Source organism: Diorhabda carinulata, chromosome 9 (assembly GCF_026250575.1).
Source record: "Diorhabda carinulata isolate Delta chromosome 9, icDioCari1.1, whole genome shotgun sequence".
NCBI lineage: Eukaryota > Metazoa > Arthropoda > Insecta > Coleoptera > Chrysomelidae > Diorhabda > Diorhabda carinulata.
The window spans coordinates 20,987,801-21,005,694 of record NC_079468.1 but is presented as its reverse complement, the minus strand read 5'-3'; the positions used below and the strand labels follow the sequence as shown (position 1 = coordinate 21,005,694).

Genomic DNA, 17,894 nt, shown 5'->3' with positions numbered 1-17,894 from the left:
GTATAAGCTGTTTAACGAGTTTGGATGGGAAGCGTTATAATTAATATAATAGTATTAAATTGAATGGGAAACCGTGACGGGAAACGCTAATACTTTGTTCCAAACATTTTTCTCATCGTTCTCACTACAGAATTGAATAAATTTCGGCTTTATGTCTATTATATAAAACAATAAAATGTTATATTGTTGACATACAAAACACTTTTCAAAGCTTTGGCGAGCCCAGATACATATTTCATATTTTCTGGAATGTGGAGGCATTGATTTTGGCTTCAAAAATAAGGATAACTTTTACATTTTGTGAATTGTGCAAAGTTTATTTGCCACAGAATATATGTACTTTCTCGCTGCTCATTTTTCACTGGTCAAAGTGTTTACATACACTTGGTTATATATAAAATTAGTTTTGAAGATTTTTTTATTCAATTTTCAAGAATGAGTTTGAGATCAGTTAATTTTATTCGGCATCGTAACATTCTTTTTGAAAATATGTACCCTTGATTAAATATGAGGTTTAATCATTCAAGTACTACCATTATTATATCATGAGGACAAAATTCACCAAAATGTAGGTTTTAGAGATATTATTGGAGTACAAAGTTTTTTTCAACTATGTGGAAGAAACTTCTATCAATAATGCGACTTTTTGACAGGATTTGAACATAAAATTTTTCCTCTAATATCATTCAAGTTTAAGTCGCAGCAACATGCACCCAGAATTCCAGTTGTGTCAAGAATACTCAATTTGAATATGACAAAAATATCACTTCTCCAATTAAAGGAAAACTTTTTTTTCTATCATTGTTATAACATCGTTTAAGAATAAGTAGCAACCGCAGATCCTCAAAAAATGCCCATGTTTCATTGAATTTAGATTGAAAATTTTCTTTCCAGAATCGTTTAGGATTCATTTTCATTTCTAAAATTCCTAAAATCGCAGTTTTGTTCAATATGAGGACTTTTACTAAATTTAATAAGAAACTTTTAACATTGTTCATATCCTCAAAGGTACCAGTTAAATAAAAAATGAAAAATTCTTAATTAAACATGAATATGATCTTTTTTTAGTAAGTTGAGACGCAAATCTCAACCCTTAAGTTACAGTTTCATCATAATTAATCCCATTAATTAGGAATTGACATTTTTTCATTCAACATTGTTTAAAAATTATTCGTGACCTCATATTCCCAGTGGACATTTTATCAAACAATTTCGTTCTTGACTTAATTTTGACAGAAATTCCCTGTCTAACATCATTTATTTACTCCAAGCTTTATTAGAAATATTACTTTTCACTTTTTACATTATTAATATTTTTGTCATGATTGTGACTGGCAGCGACATCGGCAAAACCTGATTTTACGGACCCTCCATTCTTTAAAACCCTAGAAAAACTAGCCTCGTTTGGGAGGACTCAACGTATTTTGGAAGCAGAACAATGAGGGGCTCAATTCTGTATAATATATTTTTTAGGTATAGAGGCCAAAACGACTCCCCAAACAATCTATTCGGAGTTCTAATTAAAAAAAAAACTTCAAAACTGTGGGACTAGATTGTAACACAGAATTTTGAAATAAAAGAAGAAACTATTAAACAGATTTATTAAAACATTTCTAGTTATTTCGAATCATATAATTAATTGGATATTTTTCTTCTGTTAGTCCATATATAGCTGGCGAACTTCAATTCATCACTCAAAGCATCGCAGTAATCAACCTAAAACATATTAATTATCCAGTAAAAACTCTTTCATCTACCGATAAAAGATATAGCGATAACGAGAATTTGATTTGATATTTTTAGAAGTTGATTAGTAGTAATGGGTTAAAAATCTCTTCTAGCTTCTACTACGTTGAGAAATATTGATTGACGAATCTAGAAGTAAATGAATCTTGTCTTCTAGTTCATAGTTAAATCAGCGAAAGTCAAATATTTATTCGAAAAATACCCTACAGGGTGCAATATTCAATAAGAATCCCTAAATCGATGTTGCCAAAGCCTGTCTAAGTAAAGTTCATTTGTTACCCAGTAGATGGAACCACTACATCGAATCATGACTGGCGTGCGGCCGTGTATCCGTCATAATATCCTGGCATTAATCTAAGTTGGAATTTCCGGAACCGTTTCCGGTGATATTCATACTGAGCACACTGTTTACACTACCACTACACCAACAAATTCAATTACACAGTCTGACGCACGTTTCGATAACCAATTTATCGTAATCAGAGACTGAATGTAAACTGTTCACCTTCAGTCTCTGAGGACGATTAATTGGTTATCGAAACGTGCATCAGACAGTAGGTGAATTGTTTACCTTCAGTCTCTGAGGACAATAACTTGATTATCGAAACTCGCGTCAGACAGTGTAATTGTGAGTGTTGGCGTAGTGTTAGTGTAAACAGTGTGTTCAGTCTGGTACTGATTGTTGAAATCTTTTGAATCTGAAAGATTTATCAGAAACTCCTTATGCACTATGCATTCTGGAACCAAAACACTTACAAGCTTTACGAATGGAATTGAAAAAATTTGATGAGGAAATGTTCATCGAAAAAATGATGGATTATAGAATACATAATTCCACTTTCATAGTGGACGTGATTGATTAATTCCAAGAAAACAACGGCATCAAAATATATTGTTAAAAAAGTTAAGTTATCCACGTAAGCATCTTAAATTTTTGATACTATTAAAAAATATCGAAATTTCCAAAAACGAATTTTTATTTTTAATCAATAGATTCAACTGAATTTAGCACTTACTTTCCCTCTCTTGGCTATTTTCTTCACATTCCATAGAAATTCTAGGAGAGCTACTGTGAAAGCAACACCCAGTCCTACTCCAAGAATGATAAACAAGCCTCTTACATGTTGTATGGATAGTTCCTCAGTTGACACCGGTGTTTGTTCTTCGCAAGATTCAGATTCATCTTCATTCTGATTCCTTTCTATCCACCATTTGCGTTTTATATCAGCTATCGTACCCTCCTCTTGAAGTTTCAAAATAGCTCTATTTATAGCTCCTCTATAAGGAGCATCTGGAAATAAAATGATGTTTTACTGTTCAAGAATAACTAGAACAAATACTTTTCCAAATATATTAACCAAACATTCTGTGTCTGTAAATTTAGACCTGTTATAATAAATTCACTTCAAGTTTTTAGTTACGAGTATATCAAGCAATTGTTACTTTCTTTACGACCTTATGACATCAAAAATAAATACTAATCTGGAACTGATAGAGTTACATTAAAAATGTTTTCGACTTTGCCCGATTGCACATTAAATCACCTTACCACTTTAACTAATGTTTCATTCCCAATTGCCTTAAGATTAGGCTATAATTATAACTCTGCATAAAGGAGAAGATAAAAGTCAAGAATCGAATTATCGACCAATTGCGGTCCTTTCTACGTTATCTAAGATCATAGAAAGATTGATCAAAAAGAGGCTCTTATCATTTCTGTTCTAATATAATATACTCACTATCCGTCAATGTGGGTTTTTAAGTAACAAATGATGCTTGTTTTCTGATACTCTCCCTTCTAAATAATGTCTACATCATTGACATCGTTGAATCTGTAAAATTCTTAAGGCTTGTTGTGGACAATTTTTTGATTGCCACCTTATTTAAAAAATTGAGTTCCTCCTGTTTTACGCTGACATCAGTTTCCAAAGAAATGAACCTATACATCTCTTGAACAGTCTATTATGCCTTTATTGAGTCACATCTCCGATATGCCCTTCCCTTCTACGGTACGTCTGAACTAATCTTCAAACTACTGTTAGAGCTGTTAGATATTTAGTCGAACTAAATAGCAGTGCTCACTTCAGAGACTACTTTGAAAGATTAAAAATTCTGACATTTTCTTCCTTATTCATCTTTCAATTTGTTTTCGTAGTTCTTAAGTTAAGGGCTCAATATTTTACAATGCAAAAAAATGCACAATCAGATGCCAATTGAAATCAAATCGACTCATTGTGGTTTTATTCTATATATTTAAAATTTATTTTATTTCTTTTTTAGTTTTTACAAGCTTTTGTCTACAAATTGTAACAATTTTTTGAATAAAACAATTTCCTCAACTCTCTTGTGTTATTTGCTCAAACTGTATACTAAACAAGTGATTACAATCGACTTCTTAAATCCTTTAAGTTTGTTTTTTTTTGAGTGATATATAGTTTTTCAAAGCTTTTATATTATAAAATCTACTCGACCGAAATATAATTAAAGAAAAATGTTATGACTTCCAATTAATTTTATTTGAATCAAAGTTTATGAGGAAACGAAATAATTTTTGCATTTATTTGTTGTACAATAACATGTAAATATGTATTTTTTAATCAACTCACCGGTCGGCATAGCAATTCCAAATGATCTTGAATCCAAGTATCCTCCAACTTGCTTAAGCTCGCAATTTCTGTGTATTTCATACTCGATTTGAGTGGATTCCATCAAAAAGGCATATAAACCGTTCTGAGATTCTAATACTCTTTGTGTACCTATGAAGAGGGATGAGAAATTACGATATAAACAGTATAAAATGACTAACAATACATAGTGGTTCTAATAATTTGGATGATAACGAGGTTTACCAGATATTCTTTTCTATAAGCATTATCATACCTCCTTTTTTTCGAATCAACAGAATCTCAGGATAACATGAATAAAACTATTTTATGATTGGTTATGTTAACAATAATCAGACTAAAATAAATAGGGGTGTTTAAATTTCAAACTTAACTGGAAATAACATATCATATATGTAATACTTCTATATGGACAATTGTTATGGTAAAAAACGTCCCTACGTTACGGTACCGACAATATTCATTTTCCTTCTCGTTCGATACACTTTATCTATACTGCGCATGATTGGGAATGGGCAGAACAGAGCTGGAACTTCGGAGGATAGAGAAATCGTTGCCATTCTGTCTTCCTTAGTTGGACTGGTTGAAAATGCGTTTTTACCCTATTTTGGCACTTATAAGGAAGAAGAAGTTTTTATACGTATATATATTATGATTATGAAAGTTTCCTGACTTCATTTTTTATTAAAATTAAAAGATAAGTGACAGTTTTTTTGGATACCACAATAGTACAAAGCACATGCCATAGAACTGCCAATAATTACAATGGTTTTTCAAATAAACTGTAGTGTTTTTTTTTCACTAAAGGATTATTGAATTATATTAAAATCATTTGGGTAATAGTAATAAAGATAATAACAAACGGATTTTAGTAACTTAAAAAATAATACTAGCATTTTTTCCAAAAATCTTGCGTTCACAAGGTTGCTATACTGGAAGGGATCTGAGGGCTTAACTGACATGGTCCCCAGACCTAAAGTAACATATTTTCTGTAAGCAACTCACCTGCTGAAGCTACATCATCTATTATATTTTTATCTAAATCATGAATTAAACTTTTTTCAAAGTTAATAAAGAGTACATCAGACACAACTTTGTGATTTTTATCTATTGTGAGCTTAGAAAAAATTGGTCCTCATGTGGCTTGGATACAAGGTATTGTAGAAACCATATTATGAGCAACATACAGGTTAGTGAAGAATCCAGACTTAGTAGGTTCATATAGAACACAAAAATAACGTGTAAAAAATTGGAAACATTTATTTTCAGAATAGTAAATATCAGCATTTTTTCCGCTTTTTCAGTTAAATTGAAATCTTGTTCGTCACCAAGCTGTCGCAGTTCTATAAATAGCCAACTTTTTGCAATTCTAGACAGTTCATAAATACTTTACTATCTTTGGGATATGCTTTGAGTTTCAAGATAGAGCAAAACTAAAAGCAATCTTTGTTCGCGTAGAATCTTTCTTCAGTACTTATCCTTGCATACATACACGGTTCAAAACATCAAAATATAGCTACAAACATTCTTTCTATGCTCTCATTCATTTCTTATCTTGGCCTCTTCCCTCTTCATTAAATCTTCTTATCCCTTCGCATACCATCTTTTTTTGGTTCTTCATACCTAGTGCTAGTTATAAAGCACAAAGTATCATCCATGAGCAAAAAACTTCAGTCTACTGCATGGATCGTACAGTAAAATCGCTGTAAAACACTAAATAGTTCAAAAGTATAGCAATCACACTAATACAAGGCAAAAACTGTGATACTCAGAATATTTAAATGAAATTAACTAACAAAACTATGTCAATTTTATAATATTGTCGTTAATTATCCCAGTGATAGAAGCGAACTGCTTAGAAAGAAAAAAATGAATTTCGTGATTCATTTTGTACGAAACTTCTTGTTAAATATAATTTTTTCATACCTTCTTGGTTATTGGCTGCAAAAAGACTCGGTGACTGTTCAAGTGTTGTCCACATTTTTTGATATATTGTGGAGTTTGCAGATTCCAAAAAGTTTGCTGTTGCCCCGTTCTCAACACAACCATATTTAATCTTCGTCTGCGTAGCTAGATCTTCAACGGATTGTATAGTTTCTTCCAAATTAGCTTGATTTATCATTAGCGCCAGATTAGCGACGTAGCTGCATGATATAAATAAGCAAAACATCCACCATACGCTGATGGCTAATCGTGCGGATCCACCTCTGAGCATGGAAAGTAAATTATGAATTATATATTTAATACCAAATTTTACTACGTCTACAATAACTTGGTCCGCGATATATAGCTGTTACTCCTAGAATTTTTGTCGTAGTTATCTTAGATTTTTTCTTATAGGGTTATTTCAAGACTTGAAACTATGAAACAAAACCGCAGTCAATTTATTGACCGCCGTGATAGAGCTTACTCTCCTCGCAGTGGTTTAAAATTTTAGTCGTAATTTACAGTGAATTGTGAATTTTCTCAATCTCTGCTGTTAATTTAAAGCAGTTATATTCATTTAGTGACTTTTTATACTCATGGGAAATGATAATATCAGCAGACAATGAGTTTTTCTCGACTTTGGAAGAAAATTCAGTTAGTGACTATCTCTAATCGGATGAAATATACGGGATGTAGAGTTTTGAGTAACAATATATACTTTTAGTGGATATGTACAGATTTCTGAGATGCTTTTACAAAAAGTTCACGTCACTTAATGACTTTACTGCATGCTGTATTGACTGTAGAGTAAGACCTTCGAAAACATAATGGTGTTTTGGTACAAGCTTAATATTTTATTGTTATCTCAAAACTTTATGTAGTCGGAATACAAATAGATTGACTCATATGTTTGAAATAGAGTTAATTTAGAAGCTCTCGACCCTAATGTTATTGCAACTGTTTCAGGAGTACATTAGAGGTTCCCTTTAGGCCCTTCACTTATTAATTTATATACAAATGACATGTTTACCTGCTCCCATTTAGCTAAGTTTATTACAAACAACCTATTAGAGATAATAATCATTCTCGATCGAAATTGAGACAATAATTTTAACCAGTGGTTGTTTTATGAACAAATTTCTGAATGTAGAATCTTCTACTTTCTCTATGTCCTCACCAATGGCTGGGACTGAAGCAATACGACGGTAGTTGTCGGGGAGCGTCTCCTTTTTTGGTATGGGTCATACTCAAGCGAATTTCAAATCTGCAGGGAAAAGACCTGTTTTAAATGCAAAAGAAAAGGGCGGACTTCTTAGTTCAATAAAATTTGTGGTATTTCATCGGTGCAAGAGCCAAGTTTTGATGTAATAATAATTGAAGGTAATTCTTGATAGGTTGATAGGATGAACGTTCGATAAGGAACAAATTATTACCACTAAAGGGTCGTTAGTTGATTTACAACTAGTCGTCAAGGGCAATCAATACCTTTCTAATAATTGTAACTTACGTTCTTCAAAACAGTGTCAAAAATATGTTGTTCACAATATAAGGAGTAGACAAATGTAATTTTCCACTCACTTCGGTAAGACATCATTGCTTTGAGCTGTCAATCCTTTGAAGGCGACGGTTAGACAGGTTTTCAAATTCCAATAATTCTTCATGGTGTCATTCGTTTCATCGCATGGGTATTTAACTTCCCAATCATCAGGAGACAATCTAAATAGAAATCAAAATTTATTATAACTTGATTCAATATGAAAAAAATTATTTCTCCCGGATTATTCACGAGTAGTAACATCTGCAAATTAAACCAATGATAATTTATCATAGCTGCAAGATTGATAGAAAATCCGGAAATATATGTTAGTTGTTCAAGTTATTAGTATAATAATTGTATGATGGAAAAATTGAGGGATCACGTCAGTAAATATTGTAAGGGTAGAATTAAATGACCACGGCAAATTGAAGAGTTATTTGTAGAACAAGAGTCATTAGAAGATCTTTAATCTACAAGTTATATATTGTATATATTGTATAACAAAAAATGGAATATTTCACACGAGTTTGCATTATTGAGCAGAATTGATTGAGCAAACTAGTGTGAAATCGAATTTCGTTCACGATATTTTTCCGAAAACCACAGAACAACGCAGTTAGTATTAATTATAATACCTCAGTTGACACAAAATTTTGAATTTCATGTGAATCAGACTGAAAATTCTTTTCTAGTGCTGAAAGTATAGTTTCACCAAATGGCGGCGGTTGGTTTGGGGAAGATAAATGAGAGCTTCTACAATATGTTTAGAGATTCTCATCGTACAGATAACCTTCAGCATTTACGCTGGATTGCCATCCACCATGTCGTTTCACAGCCAGAAGATCACCAGTAACATTGGCCACAATTACTGCTGATATCCTTCTCTACGAAAGCCATGTGTTAGTTTCTTGATTCTTTGTGCATTTTCCTTTTTTATAGTTGACTTGACAAAAAATCTTTTTGTCGGTCATTCCTTTAGATCGTAGATTGATATATTTTTTGCAAATTTTAGTTTTAGTAAAAGGAACATCATAATCCAACTGCTTGGTTCAGTAATAAACTTCTGTCGATGTCTAAAATATCTGGTGATGAGCCTCAGTTCTTCTGGAAAAGACAACTTTTTGGGGTTGTATTAACTTTTTAAGTATGCCTTCTCTTCAGGGGTTACAGAAAGAGAAATAACATAGAGTTCACAAACGACTATTTGTGCAAAATCGCGTTGGTACATTCCGATAAAAAGAGCCCTTTATTAATATGGTTTTTTCTTGGTTGATCTACAGTTTTGAATTTCATCACACTATCACACTAATCAGGTTGTAAACATCTAGATTTTTCCACAGCTTATGATCGCTTCGACCAATGCATTTTTCTCACTGTGCTATTCAACATTGGTTCAACTAATTTATCTACCAATTTGTTAATATCATACCGGATAGAAAGTTAATAATTATGGTAGAAATTGAAGCAACTTCTGGTGTGCCCCAGGGTTTCCTTCTCGAGCCGTTATTATTCTAAATATTTATAAATGGCATCGTTTTTGGATCACATTCAAATGCTGTCGATTTGAGAGATATGTAATTGCATATTGGTGACTGTAACATTATTTAATCTGGTGTATAAACAATTTGTTGATTGGGTAATCAAACTGCTCTTAATTTCAACATTTCAAAATGGTATACCATATCTTTCAATAGGAAACTTCCATTTATTTCAGTTATTATTAATACTATGATCCAAACCATTGGATTGGTGGTTAATGGAATTTGTTCGGAGAAATTCCCACCTTTTATATGGTGCTTGTACTGTGGGGTTGTGTAACTGAATGAATATTTTTCCTAACATAATTCTTGAATATTTTGAAAAATTATATTACAAAGATACTTCATACCTGAGAATAATATATAGAACTAATGATATGCAAATGTATGCGTATACAATCGACATCCATACAGAATGAGAAAATGGATTAAGTACAGCAAATGTTTCCGTTTCTCCATAATTTGGGGTTCTATATAATACACTTATTCCTATAACCAATAAAAATGTTAGTTCAGCGGTTGAAATTGGGAAAATCACTTATTTACCCAACGTCATGAAGGGAAAGCTGAAGTCTACAACCTCCTCCCGCTCCTGGGTTATTGTTAAATCAGCAATTGCTAAGTGGGCTTTCTACAACAAAAGGACGTTATGAAAAAATGCCTCAACGGTGGAAGATGATTGAAATTTTTGTTACTAGTGTATCGAACACTTATAGAAAACTCACTCCAAATTATACGAAATTTAGTCATATGAAACTGTGATAATCTTGTTAATTCAAGGTATACATTAGTGAAAAATAAATTGAAGATCGGTATTTCACACAAATCGAAAATGACACCCTGGTTTCTTCAAACCAAAAGTGGCTCAATGATAAATTGATGATTATTTATACAAAATAAACGCAATCATGATTGAGATGCAAGTAAATCATAAAAAGAAAACATAGATGCTGTGAAAATTCGACTCAGAACTTCACATCCAAATACCTTGAATGCAGTTGGACATATTTTTATTTCAAATCTATTTGAAATAGGAGAGAATGACGAAATTTAGCTTGTGATCAATAACTAATTTTGAAATTATATAATAATCACTACATTTGAAACATACCTTCGATAATATGTCTCCTATAAGTCCAGTCCATTTCTCTTCTTCTTCGTTATAACTTCCATACATACCGTCTTCAACTAAGCTAATCTCAAATTCGAATCCTACTATTTTTGCAATACCAGCTATGAGGTCCAATGAAAATCCTTCATATCTGGCGTTTCCAATTAGTTCTGATCCATCTTCTGGTTCCCTCAACATTAAAAAAGGCTTACCAAGCCTAAATGAATTATAAGAAGAAATTATGAATCAATTTTCATCATAATTCCGTCTTGAAGATTAAGGAAACAAAAAAAAAAAATGTAGAAACGAAATTGAAGTAAACAGATAATTCTGATAGCTTACAAGTAACAAAAAGTGGTTTAAAATATGGAGAGTTCCATGGATACGCATGTTTATGAGTATCAATTAAAATTGAATGAAGAATTGCTACAAGAATATTCCAAATAACTTGATGAGAAAGAAAAAAAAAATTAACTCAAAGTTTCAAAACTTATTCCCAAATTCTACATACTTGCTTTCTGAACATCTTGTAGAGGCATATTTGTAGATGAGTATCAACATTCAACAAGACACAAATATTCGTCAGAATTTCTTATTTAAGGGCGTTTATTTATGATCAATAACGATAATGATATGTATGCCAATTAAGTTGGAAAACGTCTAATTATACACACCGAAAAAACAATAGAGAAGTCTATCGAAAAGATTTGAGATAATTCAAACCCTAAAACAGATAACGTGAAAAACACATGCAAATTTAATATTCACAGTGTTGCCATATCTAAAAACTTAAGTAGCAATCCTCGTACAAGAGAAAGATTTAATACTGTCTGTATACCTTGTAGAGGTACATTTGTGTATGTTATGCTAGTTTCAATTATTCATATATTGATTTACCTGGAGGCTACGGTAATTTTAGTATTCTGCAAATTTGTAACGACAGCCACAGTTTCCTCGGTTAGTGAATGAACTGTTAAACTTTGATTAGTTTCATACCACGTTGCTATACATTTATCATGTAACACATCAATCACATAAATATTGAAGTCTATTCGATTGCCTTTGTCATCGAATTGGATGGGTCCAGTGAGTCCGGAAGTGGGAAGTCTCTAAAGAATTATAAGATATAATAAAGGTTAACCAACGACACAGCCTTTATATTAACTCACATTTTTCATAGATAAAGATAATTCCATACCTCTTCTAAACTTTTGAGTACCATTACAACTAATTGGGGTTGTGAATATTGATACACCCATCAATTTTATTGTGTCGTGGAGATACCATAAAGCATCGTAGAACAAAGCTGTTTCAGTCTGAAAAGTACACAGTATAAACAATCGTAGGAAGAAATTATAAAGAAATGTTTATGTGTAGAAAAAAGGGATTTCAAAAAAGCTCATTCATAACTGTAGTAAATTTAGAAATAACGTTCGAACAATCAAACTAAAATCAAGGATAACAACTAAATTGATACGTTCTACAAAAAAATAATTTCACACTAAAAGTATCTACACTCTATATCGTCCTGTTAAGTAAGATTTCGGGATGAAAAAGTACGGTAACATGTTAAAAAGTTACAAACATTTTCTTACTAAGTTGTGTTTAGATGAAAAAAATGTAGAGGTAGAAAAAAACCATGAAAATTTTGATTATAAAATAAAAAAATTCATTTTTTCATTTGACTGTGAATTATTTAATACTTAAGCAGAATTTCCTACAACATTTGATCTAGGAGGAAAGTCCCAGAAGTACCTGGATACGTTGGTCAGGACATATTATTCATGTCAGCAATGGACTGACAGCCTTAATGCATAAGTTTTATGTTCTTAGTTATTCACTCTCAAAAAAAATAAGTTCTGCTCCATAATTCTTAATGAACAATCAATACTTCCAATTAATAAAAGACACAACACAGAATATCATCTTAACAATAATACTAATAAAAAAAGGATATTCTCAACTAAAAAATTATCGATGAGACCTGAAAATGAATTAACAGCTAGTTTCATGGTCATAACAAAAATTTTAGTCTTCTAAAATGGATCATCTCTGTCCTCGTCCACTTTACTTACCAGATTCAGTATCACTGCTCTTTTAGGAAATGAAAAATGTGATGAAATGGAAACGTTGAGACTATTTATCACAAGGGACACGGACAAGGACACTACTATTGAGCAGATGGAAGCCTTCTAGGAATGATTTCAGCCATGAATTCAATGTTGAGATAAGTGCATTGCCAGTTAAGGACAGTACTTTGAAAGAGATTAATCTTAGTTTTATATCATTTTAGTTTTTTTTAATTTAATTAGTTAAAATTTCATTCAACTTAATCCTTGGAGATAACACATAGTATTCAAATTTGATAAAGTTCTGGTAGGATCAAGACTATGTCCTATATATTACTGTGAACATTCTGCCTATTCAGCTTTCAACTATTCTATTCAATAATCTACTGAAAACTTCTTATCATACCTTCAATTTCCTATAATGGATCAATTCTGCCAATCCCGTTTTTCTCACAGATTGTTTAAAATATTCATCGTTATCGTTAAATAATCTTATAGTTGTTATATTTGCAGTGCTGTTCAAATCCGTATAATCCAACGTATGAGCATCCTAAAAATAAAAATAATAAAACCAGTATTTGTAATCATCTATTTTCATATCTTGTTTCTAAATACTACACAAAAATCTTGACCTCAAATTATGTTAGAAAAGACCCACAATTAAGATGTTTTATCGAGAAAAATAAATATGTAAAGAGAAGATTTAATCATCAAGTTAACTATTATTTGTAACACTGAAGACCACGTTCGTCGATTGATTAATGAATTCAGCAAGAGGAATTACTGGGTTTTGGCTGACTCTAATACTTCACCACATCCCCGTCCTTCTACAATTTGGCAGGTTTTTGATGATTATGATGTTATTTTCTTCATTGGGTTATTCACTCTCCTCGGATTGTTTTCCAAGAATAAATTTTTGCTCTATAGCATAAGTCATCGTTCAAGTATCCCAGTCTATCAGTGGATGATCGTTTCTGTCAGTTACCTTGATACCTTCAAATCTTATTAAAATCGGGTATAGTGGTCACAACTGATTGTATATTTTGTCTTGCTTCCATTAATTTCCGAAAATATTTCCTTACTATCAATTACAAAGAAAAAAATCTTCTCTAAATGATATTGATAATATTCAACCCCTAGTATTCACCATTATTTGTACGCTTTTATTGAAATTCGCATCTAAGCCAGAATCTTCAACTGCATACAGCATACAAGCAAGTAAGTCTTCTTGTCTCAACCAATGGGTGGACCAAAACTTTAGCCTTGCTATCTTATGCAACAGCATATGCCCTACAGTTTTACTAAGTGTTGTTTTATTTTGATCTAAATGATGTTTAATGTTTGCTCGTTCATAATTGATTTGAACTTGAGTCTAGCTGATCTAGCTTAGGAGTTTGGATCTATACAACAATATAGTTATATGAACTGTTACTTGGCCGAGAAAATGACAATGATGAAAATAATGACAAAAAAGTACATGGAATATATCTAAAACAAACAGGACTGGTGAATAGTTTGAAGTATGTCGGATCAGAAATAAAGGGAGATGGAAGAATCAAGACTGGAATGGTGTAAAGAGCAGGAGTAGCCAAAGAAAGATGTACCGAAGATCAAATATCTGGATAAGATAGAAGTTATAACGAGATGAGACAGAAATATAACTAATACATACAGAAAAATTTAGAAAATAAACCTCCAGATACTGAAACAGCAAAAGCGGTTGGGACATATTACAAAAATAGATAAAACAAAGACCAAGAAAAGCGGCAAAAGAAGAAACTTTGGGATTAAACAGAAAGTAATAGATGAAGAAGAAAGAATACTTTCTAGGAGTGATACCACATCGTAACTTAACTCCAGACACAGCTAATACCCTTGGAATTAAGTAAATGTGAGTATGGATGCTTACCAAGTTCGTAAGAAAATAACTATCATATACATTGAGCATGTTGGCTTCCTTAGCTTGTTCCAGTATATTCAGTATCAAATCAACTTGGCAATCAAGGATGATATTTGTAGTACCCAATGTTTGAATTTTTTCAAATGTAGATCTGGAAATCAGACATTTTATGAAAATATGAACAAAATCCAATCTTTCAGCATATCACTCACGTGTAGTTTGGACCAGGCCCAAGTTTCTCGAAGTTTATCTTATTCTTCTTATTATGCTCACTATACTTTTGAAATTTCATGATATCTTTGAGTTTAAGTAGAGCGTCATCCGTTTCATACACAACTACGAAACTCCTCCATCCAAAACTTTGAATTATTTGACTTAATGCCTTAGCGAAGTAATCCGTTTCAGGAAAGAAGTTCATGAAAAACCCGTAATCTTTCACTGGTATTGGCCGAAACGAAGTTGATATATATGGAATTGCATATTCGAGACATATTGATTCAAGAATTGTTGTTGCTGGGGTGTATTTTGGACCGAAAATTGCAGCGACACCTAATCCGGAACGTAAAACGTTACATACTGAAATAAAAAGGAAAATTTTGAAAAAATTTCCAAATTGCCAAAGTAAATTCTAAATGGGTAATTTAGAGAAAGATATAGATATTCCAGGTTATTAATAACTCAAAAAAGCAGCTGAAAGATAACTGCCCAAAATTGATCTCTAGAAATTGAAAAAAAAGTTAATTCCAAAAGCTTGGAAATTGATTTTGAAGAGTTTTCTTTTCATAATATTGTCTGTCTTGATATACAAATTTATAATAAAATTGCTTGCAAAAGATTGATGTTTTAAACAATAAGTTACATACTGAAATGAAAGGGGAATCTTTGAAAGAAATTTTTATACAATTTATAGAATATCAGGAGCAAATATTCAATTCTGGATCCCAAATTTGGAATAGGAGATTATACATTATGAAAAAGTAAGCATTTAAAGTAATACAAATGTAAGGTTGTGAAATTTTACCTTTGTCGAGTATCGAAAAACTCTCTTAGCTATTGAAGCACATGGAAAAACACTCAAAAAATTAGTATACTCACATGTTAGACTTGCACCGTAGCTATCTATTACTGAAACATGCTGCACATTTGCAGAAAATGCTAATTCTCCTTTGGAATATTTTCGAGAAATTGTATTGTTCAAAAATCGTTGTTCTTGCGAAGGATAATCACCTAGAAGTACACCTAAAACAAATATTATCAAGTTCTAGTCAATCAAATTTGATTATATACAGGGCTTTTTATCACTAAATCAACCTGAATAATCAAGATGTTTAATATAAGAATTTGATGATAACCATCATCGTCAAGTACCTTTAAAACTATTTGACGCATAGAAGAACTCTAAATCCTTCTGAATATAATAGTTTATAGTTGCAACCGAAGAATTACGAAAGGAATAGGTTGATCTAGCAATAATTCATGTCACGTGTCAATCTGTATATTGATGAATTTAATGAATTTGATAATTTTATTTGGAAAAAAAATGTCGTGACACGAAAATTCTCGTTGAACTGAAGCAGCGTGTGCCAGTTAAACCTTACAAACCCCATGAATACAGGTCAAATATCACTAATGAGCCTGGGGCTGGTACTCTTCGGGGTCTAGCCAGAAAAGCGAGTGGTAAGTATCAACACAGTGGCCATCTCGGTCCTCATATACCTTTTAGAGGTACTAAAATATGCAGATGTCGAGGAACTTGACAGATTGACGCCTAGGATACTTATAAAGTTCAATATGCGGAAAGGCTTTGCTTTTGAACAAAAAAATAGCGCAGAGGACTGGTAAATATGTTCAAGCTTTGCTGTTATCAAGATTATGTGCAATAACTAATAAAAAAATATAAAAAAGGATGATGGTTACACCCTTTTGAATTTCAAAACTTCAATGCAAAATAAAAAAAAATTAAAAAGAATTGATACTCGGTTAGAACTCGAATTGAGACACCATATTACATTGGTTATACTTATTCAATTCGAAACGATAACGTCTCGAATGACTTTAATATGTTTTGAAAACCGCAATTTTCTCAATTTGACCATCTCTCGCGATTTTTCATATAACAATGACATCCATTCCAATTTAATCTACTTCTATTACATTATATCTTATCGAAATTTAACTTACCCACACTAAGACCCTCAGCAAAATGTATCAGATAAATTAAAGCAAAGATACAACCCGATATTCCAATAATATTTGACATCACAACCATTGCTTTGGAATTACATAAATAATGTATCCACAAGTGCCGAAACGATCTCGATGGTATTAAAAGTACTACTAAATTCATTCGGTAAATAATCCTACCGTAATAATAAAATTTGTAATAATAATAATTGTTCTAATTAACAATGTAAATACAAATTGAAGTTAATTATTAATTAGGCTAAATATTTGTCATAGTACATACACTTTTTCATATTGCAGCTATTTAAAGCCCAATAATATAATCCACATCCAAAACAGCATAATTATGTTAATTGCAATAATGCTCAAGGTAAATAGTTAACTAACTGTAATAACTGAATATTTGCTGTTCAAATATAATACCGTACTAATAGTATTTACTTGCAAGCTTATATTTTCTAATTATTCTATGAAATTAATGTATATACCAATATTATATTATTTTACAACTAGTTAATTGGAAATTTGATTCGAAACTTGATATTTGTTTTGGAAATTTCTGAATCAACAGAGTGCACCTTTGAATTTCGAACGATATTCATAATATTCTGGACAATGCACAAAGTAGTTTTAGTTTCAGTAAGTTGGACTTGAAAATTATCAACTTCTCCGTTGCGGTTCGTAGAGTTTCGCAAAATTTCTCCTGAGAAGTTTTGTTGTATTTGTGGAGGATTTATAGTAAGGTCACAAACCAAACCATTTTTTAAAAATATGATAAAAGCTCTTAAGCCATCCGCAGTTCGTTACGTCGCTTAGTTTAAGATGCGATTGTCCAGAAGATCAACAGTGAGCTGCTCAAATATTGGAGGGTCAGTTGTTACTTTCCGTGAATTTATTGAACATATGTCTGAAGCTTCACATGGAACAATTCAAGAAGCTGCAACAGAAACATTTGGTTATCGCGATGGGACTGCTTATTGGATCTCTCAGATGCTAACTGACAGACAGAAAAGTGGCGCTTAGACTGTGCTAGCAAGTTTCTTCAACAATGTGAGGGATTAGGCCACAAAGAGTGAATGATGGTCATTGGAAATGAAACGTGAATGTGTTATAAGCTCCCGAAACAAAACATCAATCTCGTTAGTTGAGTCATTTTAGTTTACTGCCATAAAAAAAAACAAACAAACGCATTTGGTATGAAATATTATGGCGACTGTATTTTGAAATTGCAATGGGATACTTCTCACCTATTTCCTGCA

At 31.9% G+C, this 17,894-nt stretch overlaps 1 protein-coding gene across 1 annotated transcript; it reads right to left on the bottom strand.

Annotated features, from left to right (window-relative positions):
- Positions 1–1,584: 1,584 nt before the first annotated feature.
- LOC130897833 (glutamate receptor ionotropic, kainate 2-like) lies at positions 1,585–16,815 on the bottom strand. The gene is made up of 15 exons (XM_057806755.1): positions 16,633–16,815; positions 15,547–15,690; positions 14,664–15,027; positions 14,461–14,602; positions 12,958–13,101; positions 11,652–11,798; positions 11,380–11,591; positions 10,483–10,699; positions 9,918–10,002; positions 9,722–9,860; positions 7,875–8,012; positions 6,297–6,577; positions 4,353–4,502; positions 2,763–3,037; positions 1,585–1,716 (listed from the first exon to the last, which is right to left on the bottom strand). Exons 1-15 carry the CDS (start codon positions 16,796–16,798, stop codon positions 1,636–1,638), a joined length of 2,685 nt encoding a protein of 894 aa, XP_057662738.1. The 5' UTR covers positions 16,799–16,815; the 3' UTR covers positions 1,585–1,635.
- Positions 16,816–17,894: the final 1,079 nt, after the last annotated feature.